Below are 9,345 nucleotides of genomic sequence, written 5' to 3' on the forward strand. Positions count from 1 at the left end.
TAGCGGTCTCTCAAAACGTTTTATGTTTCAATTTTGGTTTAATTATCAATTAAATTTTAAATTATTAATTAAGTATATATATATATATATTTAGTTATTATATTTAAAACTTTATAAATTATTAAATTTTAATTTTACTTACTATACTTTTGATTTTTTTATTTATATTCTTTTTTATATTTTTATTTTAATTTATATATTTTAAAATAAAATTATAATCTCTATCGGTCGAATTCTGCTCTTCTGCTTATAAAGTGAAATGAAATACAAACTGAATAAATTTTTTAATTTAAAATTGGATAAAAAGCTTTCAAAATAAAATTAATAAAAAAATATGCTCTTAGCAAGTGAGAAATTAAAATTTTATCATTAGAAACTTATACGTAAATGAGATACTGGCAATATGAATAATCAGTACAATATCGTTACTCTTTCATTTTTCTGATTCCCTTCCTTTTTATCAACTTCACCTAACAAGAGAATCGTCTCAAAACTTCCTTTTGTTTCTTTTTCTGCTCCAGGTTTTAAAAATTGAATATTTAATCTATCCAAATATTAGTATATTATTAAAAATAAATTTAATATTATAAATAAAAATATATAATATATGAAATATAAAATAAAAATACGATAATAAATCATTAATAAAAAATAAAAAATAGTATAATATTTATAAAAAAAAAAAAGAAATTATGATAGATATGTACAATGCGTCAAATTCACAATGAATTAAAGATTTAGCTCCATAATATAACAATTCATCTAATTTAAGAGTCAGAAATCTAATCCAAGCAGGGCGGCCAAAAATTAGTTTTTATCATTATATATAAGTTTGAGAAGATTTTATAATATAAATATCAAAATTCTTGGAAGATCCAAAAATAAAAATATTGAAAAAATTATAAAATAATTAAAATTTGTGAAAATTAGGCGGCTATGGGTATGGCTATGGCTAGGCTATCTCAGCGCCTTGTTCCGTCGTTTCAGCAAACAAATTGAATATCTTTAATTAAAAAGCAACACTAAAATAAAACTAATTTACTTATATTAGTGCGCATTTATTGGTCCTCTTTTCATATTTCAGACAGTATTAGTCAAACATTTCTAGAATCTGTTTGGCCCACCATTTATTTCACACCAAGAAACGAAGACCCAATTCACTTCAAGAAATACGAGAACAAGAATACATCTTTCCTATCAAGAAAGCGCAGTTAAAGGAACTGAATTTTATCCCATGAAAAATGAAAGGTTTTGAGCTTCTTTCTTGCTGTTCTGTTCTGTTCTGTTTCTTTGCAGTTTCCTTTTCTGCTGATTCTATAGCTGTGAATCAAACTATCAAAGATGGCCAAACTATTGTTTCTGCAAGTGGAAGATTTGAACTGGGTTTCTTTAGCCCAAGTGATTCAACAAGTAGATATGTGGGAATATGGTACCCTTTCTCTAATACTACTATTGTTTGGTTAGCTAATAGAGAAATGCCACTTAATGATTCTTCAGGAGTTTTGCAACTTACAAGCAAAGGAATTCTTGTTCTTCACAATTCATCAAACACTACCTTCTGGCTCACGAACATATCAACAGAAGCAAAGAGTCCTGTTGCTCAGCTTTTGGATTCAGGAAATCTTGTTGTTAGAGAAGCTGATGATACTAATGAAGACAATTATTTATGGCAGAGCTTCGATTACTTAACTGATACTTTTCTGCCAGGGCTCAAGTTTGGCAAGAACTTAGTAACAGGTCATGAGAGAACTCTTGTTTCATGGAAAAGTAAAAATGATCCTTCAATAGGTGATGCAACAATTAGGCTCGATCCTGATGGATATCCCCAGATATATATCAGGGTTAGTGAGGTTATAATTTTTCGTTCTGGTCCTTGGAATGGTCTTAGATTTAGTGGTATGCCAAATTTGAAACCAAATCCAATTTATACTTACGAGTTTGTTTACAATGATAAGGAAATATATTACAGATATGATCTTATTAGTACTTCAGTTGTTTCTATGATGGTGATAAATGATGAAGGTATTTTCCGGCGGCTTACATGGTCTAATAGTACTCAAACATGGAGCCTATATTTAACAGCGCAGATGGATAATTGTGACAGGTACGGAATCTGTGGTGCATATGGTAGTTGTAATATTAATAATTCGCCTGCTTGTGCTTGTTTGAATGGATTCGTACCAAGAAATGAGCCGGCTTGGGATTCTGGGGATTGGACCGGAGGATGTGTAAGGAAGAATGAATCAATTTGTGGAGCAGGAGAAGGGTTTTATAAGATTTCAGGTGTGAAATTGCCTGATACAAGAAATTCTTGGTACAATAGGACAATGGATATTAGAGAATGTGAGAGAATTTGCTTGAAGAATTGCTCTTGTACTGCTTATTCAACTTTGAATATCACAGATGGAAGTGGCTGCTTGCTTTGGTTTGAGGAACTTATTGATATTAGAGAGTATAATGAAAATGGGCAAGATTTTTTCATTAGGTTGTCTGCTTCTGATTTGGGTATGAGTTCTTTCACTTTCATCTTCTGTTTTGCTAGTTCTGTTCTCTTTCTGCTTTCATTCACATGCTAAAGAAATATGCCTACTTTTTGTCCATGTCCAGAGCTTGGAAAGTCTTTTGAATTGAAAAGGTCAAAGAACATTAGGAAAATGCATATCAAGTTGATAGTTGTTTAACTTATTTCTGTTCATTCTTTGTTGACATATGAATCCATTTGGTACCCAAAACTCTTTTCCAGTTATTAATTTATTGCATATTTTATTAAGGAAAGATAAGCATCTTTAATTGAAACTTCGAACTTACTAAACCTGCTGTTAGCAACAAAATTCAATGAATTATACCTAATTAAAAAAAAAAAAAGATAAAGAAAGAAGTGTTAGAGCTAGAAACAATGAAGTGTCATACCAATAATCTTGAATGTTCTAACAGATGCTAAGTACTCTAATGGATATAAGATAAGGTGCAAAGTATTTTTCAATATAAGATTATCTTGCTGCGCTTATGATTGCAGATTGGTTCATTCTTTGCCTCTGCACATCTTGTGTGGTGTAAACCAGGGTATTACTGCCTTACGATGCATTACAGCTTGTTAATGTTGGTTATACAGAGTCAAGTGGAAGTACTGCGAAGAAAACGCGAGTGTGGATCATCGTCGTCAGTGTATTGGTTGTGTTGGCTGCTTTCCTAGTCTTCTGCCTGATTTTGCATTTCAGAAGGAAGAGGATTAAGAGAAAAGGTAACTTGCCTCAATTGATTGCAAATAGAATTAGCAAGCAAAAGCATTTGCTCTAATAATTGGGCCAAATTGGAAAATTAAATGAGTTTTCATAATTCTGTGAGGCATTTTCTACGGCATATGTGCTACATGTTTGATCTAAGAAGTGCATTTTCTAACTTGCAGTAAGCATAGTTGTGAGGCAAGAAAGAGATCTTACTGATGAAAGCAGGGAAAAGGATTTAGAGCTGCCAATATTTGACTTCTTAACAATAGCAAATGCCACAGACATGTTCTCTGGTTACAATAAACTTGGAGAAGGTGGATTTGGACCTGTCTACAAGGTGTATATGCCTTTAGATGAGGAGTTTCTTCTTATTTTATTTATCCCCTTATAGTTGGTGCTATAAATGTATTTGGCACCAAATCCAGCCAACACAAAATATACTAACAGGAGGCTTGAATAACCCTGCAATTGATTTTTCAGGGTACACTGAAAGATGGACGAGAGATAGCTGTAAAGAGGCTTTCGAAGGATTCCACACAAGGACTTGATGAATTCAAGAATGAAGTCATCTTCATTGCGAAACTTCAACATCGAAACCTTGTGAAGCTTTTAGGCTGTTGCATTGAGCAAGCAGAAACTATGTTGATTTATGAATACATGCCCAACAAGAGCTTGGATGCCTTCATTTTTGGTATTGCTCTCTCAAATCTTTGTTCCATTTAGCTTTAACCATATCACTTTTCACTGCTGTAAATGCATTGATGCTACGTGAGCTATTTTTATGTGCATTTTCATGGATTAATTTTTATCAAACTGTTGCCAGATCAAAAGAAGCGAAAATTGTTGGATTGGCCTATGAGATTTCACATTATCAACGGAATTGCTCGTGGACTTCTTTATCTTCATCAAGATTCTAGGCTGAGAATTATTCATAGAGATCTAAAAGCTAGCAATATACTGCTAGACAATGAAATGAATCCTAAAATTTCAGATTTTGGCATGGCTAAGGGTTTTGGGGGAAATGAAATTCAAGGGAATACAAAAAGAGTAGTCGGAACATAGTAAGTGTCTTAAGACCCATTACATATGAATATCTTTCAGTGCTTGCAAGCTGCACATTAGTAATTGTTCTTAAAAACTCCTTGCAGTGGTTACATGTCTCCAGAGTATGCAATTGATGGGCTATTTTCAATAAAATCCGATGTGTTTAGTTTTGGTGTCTTAGTGTTAGAGATAATAAGTGGGAAGAGAAATAGAGGTTTCTTTCATCCAGACCACAATCACAACCTTCTCGGGCATGTAAGTATCAACTTGATTACCACCATATCAAATTTCCACTTCAATCTCTATATTCAACATGTGACTAATCAATTTTCGCATTTTTCAGGCATGGAGACTCTTTCTGGGCGAAAAGTCATCGGAGTTAATGGATGAATCATTGAAACATTCTAGCATTTTATCTGAAGTGTTGCGTGCCGTCCAGGTTGGTTTACTATGTGTGCAACAGAGTCCAGATGACAGGCCTACAATGTCAACTGTTGTGTTGATGTTAACCAGTGATATCTCATTGCCGCAGCAGCCTAAAGAGCCTGGATTTTTCACCGAAAGAAAAGTATTTGAACAAGATTCTTCATCTAGCAAAGTTGATACATGTTCAGCAAATGAAATTACCATTACATTGTTAGATGCTAGATAGGGGACAGATTCTGTTGAATTTTTTAATAAAATTCAGTAACTATACTAATGACAAATATGGAAGATGGGGGAAGAGGAATGAAGATAAAGCATATAATAGTACAGAGAATTTTCTCGGTAAATATTCTAGTTTCTCTCTTAGATAAACCTGAATCATACACTAGAAAGGACATCTGTTTTTCTGTGTCTTTTTGGTGTGTGTATATGGAGTTGGTGGAGAAAATGAGCTAACTAGCCTTCAATCTGAGTTTTATTTATTTATTTTAATTTTTCTTAAGTGCAAAAGACAAGTGGATGATGTATGAATGTTGAAAAACAACAGATTAGCCCAACAATTTAGTCTCACTGGAACTGCCTGGACAATTCATGGGATTGAATTGTAGGTAGTTGTATATAGCGCCTTGTTTATCACATATCTTTGATAGCATAAACTGCAAACTGAAAGTTATGATCCTGTTATTACAAATTAATTTGAGACCCTCCTCCATGAATTTCTTTTTCAGTTGGATCTTCTTTCATATGTGCATAAATAAACAACAAAGGAAAAAGGAAAGAAAAAAAAAAAAGAAAAGAAAAAACAAAGGTCTGCTTGGTGCCACTGTTCATGAATATATGGATTGCTGTAATCTGCAGCAAGAATATGATTCTTCACTTCAGTGAAACTAGTAGACAGGCGCTATAAATGAATGTTGCAGTTACAGTTGCTTTGCTGATATTCTTACATGTCTAATCATAAAATCTTCCAATCTTCCGAATTCTTTTGCTTTGTTTGTGAGAAACCAAATATTCCCAATTTCAGTTTCAAGAAATATTATTCGACCGTGCTTCTAACAGTGAGAGTAACTTCATTAGTAGAGCAACATTACAACTACTGATGACATGTTTGGCCTATCTTCTGGTTGTTGTTGAACACATAATACAGCTACATTGATGCATCTTATCAGTTCAGATGCTGCCTCAAAGAATCCCAGGCTGTCCCTTCACTCCGTAGGATCCAAGTCTGCGACAATTCAAAACTATACATCAACTACTAGCTATGAATCACGGATATGGGCGCCGTACTTTTTAAAAAAAATTGAGATACCGTTCCGGCGAAAACACTTCAAATTATATATAAACGATAATTATTATAATTTAATAATATATTTATAAGAATTAAATTACATCCACTTGACAATACTTGAGTAAGAAAGATGTTACAGAAAAGATTTTGAGGTACAGAGAAAGTGCAGAACAAATCCACGAGATAGAGAAGTGGAAAGAGGAATTTTTTTTGCTGAAATAAGTATGAGACATAGAGATTAAAAAGTGGCTAGAGTTGATCAAAAGATTTTTATATTTTATATTTTTATAATATTTTGTAAAATAATATTGATTTGTCTTATATTATTTAAAATTTTTATTTATATTTAATATATAAATCACAATTAATACGAGAGAAACTGCTGATCACTCTTATTCATCGTACTTAATTGGTCAGCATATTCCATTCTAAAAGCTTATATGCCGTACCATTAAGTTTTGGCTCTATGTTATTGCAGTTGTCTTTTAAGTATGTAAAGTTTCGAGTTGGATCACACTGGGAAAAAGATAAAAAATGTAAACAACAAGCTCATATCCTAGCAGGTTAAGGTTGCGCCCTGGATGACAAAATCCTCCATTTTCCTTTCCACTTACTATTTCCAAAATCAAGACACCAGAGCCCAAAACATCAGATTTCACATAGAAAGGTCCTTTCACTGCATTCTCAGGGACATGTACCCGCCGCAATATTATCAACAAAAAAAGTCCTCTGGCACACCAATTATGATCACAGAATAACATTCAAGGATGCATGTTATGTTCCCACAACTATTGTTGCATTGTCCTCTGTCTGATTTCGGCCAATTGTTCTCTTCTTGCAAGGCCAAAGTCAGAAACTTTTGGACTCATGTAATTGTACACTCTGTCATTGCATTAATCACTCATACTACTATTCCCTCGGCTTGTGACATCCAGAGCTCCTGAAGTATTGGAAAGTGGAGTTCTCTGCTGGCTACCCAGACATTTGTCATAGGAGATATTTTCTTGAACCATGTTACCCTAAACATCTAAATTTTTGGACCTCAATGACTGAAAAAGAATCCAAGTTCAAAAGTTTGACCTGGTGAAACAAGGGAGACATATCTTTTAAGGAACGGAATGTGTCAATATCTTTTATGGACTGTTTCGTTGTCCTGAAATTTCTCTCTTTTTCTTGCTGTGCTTCGCTCAACAACTAAAAAGAAAGGCACGACAGGGGACACGAAAACAAATTTTGTCTCGTCTGCACCTATTTCTGCCGGTCAATGGAAGCAATTAAATCCAATACGCCACCGTTAGAAAGGGATTTCATTTTTCAGTTGGGAAATTGTTTCTAGTTTCTTCTCCGGTATTAATTCAAATCCATTTGAATCATTAATTATTCTCAAGTTTGACGAATTTTCTTGCTTAGCTTCGAAAATGATATTTATTATTATACCATATTTAAAAATGATAAAAGTATTAAGGGAAGAGAATGAAATTTATTAATAAAATATTATAAAAGTTTTAGTTAAAGTATTTTATTAATTTAATTTAATAATATTAAATATCTATAATTAATAAAATTAATCTTTAAAATTCAACTCTATTAGAAATTTAACAAAAATAATTCTAATTCTAAAAAAGTAACATTTTAATTTTAATTTTATATTATATTAACTAATAAATTATATTCTTTTTATTATACATGGATTTAAAATTTTAAAAATAACATATATCAATTATATTTTTAATTTAAATTATATATTTAATCTAATATCAATATAATAAATAAATAAATAATAACATACTAAAATAGTAGTAATAATAGATGAGATAAATATGATATGAGAAAAATAATCCGTATAATTATGATATTAAATTTAAAATATATTATTTAATTGAGTTAAACAATTATTATTTGTATTTAATATACGTAAATAAAAAAATTAACAAAGAAAAATGAAAGCTGCAATTCTTGAATTCCGCTTGGTTTATAAAAAATAAAAAAGGAGAAATTAGAGAACATATGCAATGCGTTCATCTTATGATGTCGGTCTCTAGAAAAGGGAAAAGATGCATTTTAGCCCTTAACGTTTATAGTTGGAAACGGATTGGCTCCTAAATAATTTATTAGTCCAATTAGACATTTAATTAATTTAAAAATCTTAATTCAAGATATCCGTCAAATAGAAAAATAAATGTCTGTTAAGTTGAATTGATGTTCTTTCAAAAGTGGGACTTCCATAGTATCATTTTTAAAAAAATCTACAATACTGTTATTTTTAAGAAGTATTTATTTCTCCTGAAAAAAAGGGCTTATTAAACTAAGTAAATTTAAATATAAACACGATTAAGTATTAAAAATTTAAAACTCTTTTTAGTCTTCTTCTTCCTTTTAACACCAGCCACCCTACCCAATATTAACACCATCAAAATTTATATTCTATAATAGTCTCTATATTCATTACCCACAATTTTGTGATTTGTTGGTTATATCCTCACATAATTCGATTTTAAAGAGCAAAAGCCAAAAGATGAAGCGGATAAATCATCAACCTTTTTCCTCTCTCTCTATAGAGTTCTTCATGGTCGTAATCTTCAATTTCCAGTTATGTTCTTCCTTTTTTGGCTAGAATATTTTTTGACTTATCTCAAGTAAAAATCAAAGTCAATGGATTTACTATTCTAGTGCTATATTCTTCTTAATACACTTTATAAATTTGAAATTCTTTTATGAATGATTCAAATTGAATTAGGTCTTTTTCTTTTAACTCTCCATATAAAACATAAATCAATACATGTGTGAATTTGCCTTTAAAAGTTCAAGTCTTTTGTCAATTTTCTTTTCTGGTCATATGAACCAAGACATACACTTTTGAGCTAGGAATTCATATAAAAATAGTGATTTTGTAACGAATAATGGTAATTTCTCTTTATTTTTTTATCATGATGACAAGTGATCCAAGATTTCAATGAAGTGATAATCATTCTCAATATCTTGAATATTTAGTTACTGAGACTCCTTTTCAAGTTAATACAAATTAGCAGAGGGAGAGTTCTGGGGCTAGAGCATTTGACATTTTCCAATTGCATTTGGAGTTTCAAATTCTTTATATATCACATCGGTTTGTTTCTACTTTGGAGCACAATGGGCAGTGCTATTTGCAATAATATTTACAATTTTTGGCCTAAATCTTGTATGATTTTGGTTTTGTAGTAAGTCCAGTATATTCTTAATGTGTATATATGAGAGAGAAACATGAGAGTATTGTAGAGAAATATGAAAGAAGAGAAAGATGAGTGAGGGCCCCACTTTTTAAAGAAGTAATTAAAGAAAAAAAGCAAATTTCCACGTCATCTCAACTCAACCGATATTTAT

At 31.4% G+C, this 9,345-nt stretch overlaps 1 protein-coding gene across 1 annotated transcript; it reads left to right on the plus strand.

Moving 5' to 3' along the window:
• The first annotated feature begins 1,115 nt into the window (after positions 1–1,115).
• Positions 1,116–5,199, plus strand: LOC8288701 (G-type lectin S-receptor-like serine/threonine-protein kinase At4g27290). Its single transcript, XM_048379039.1, has 7 exons — positions 1,116–2,505; positions 3,113–3,241; positions 3,407–3,564; positions 3,708–3,918; positions 4,051–4,288; positions 4,376–4,526; positions 4,615–5,199. Exons 1-7 carry the CDS (start codon positions 1,242–1,244, stop codon positions 4,921–4,923), a joined length of 2,460 nt encoding a protein of 819 aa, XP_048234996.1. The 5' UTR covers positions 1,116–1,241; the 3' UTR covers positions 4,924–5,199.
• Positions 5,200–9,345: the final 4,146 nt, after the last annotated feature.

This window comes from Ricinus communis, chromosome 9, assembly GCF_019578655.1.
Source record: "Ricinus communis isolate WT05 ecotype wild-type chromosome 9, ASM1957865v1, whole genome shotgun sequence".
NCBI lineage: Eukaryota > Viridiplantae > Streptophyta > Magnoliopsida > Malpighiales > Euphorbiaceae > Ricinus > Ricinus communis.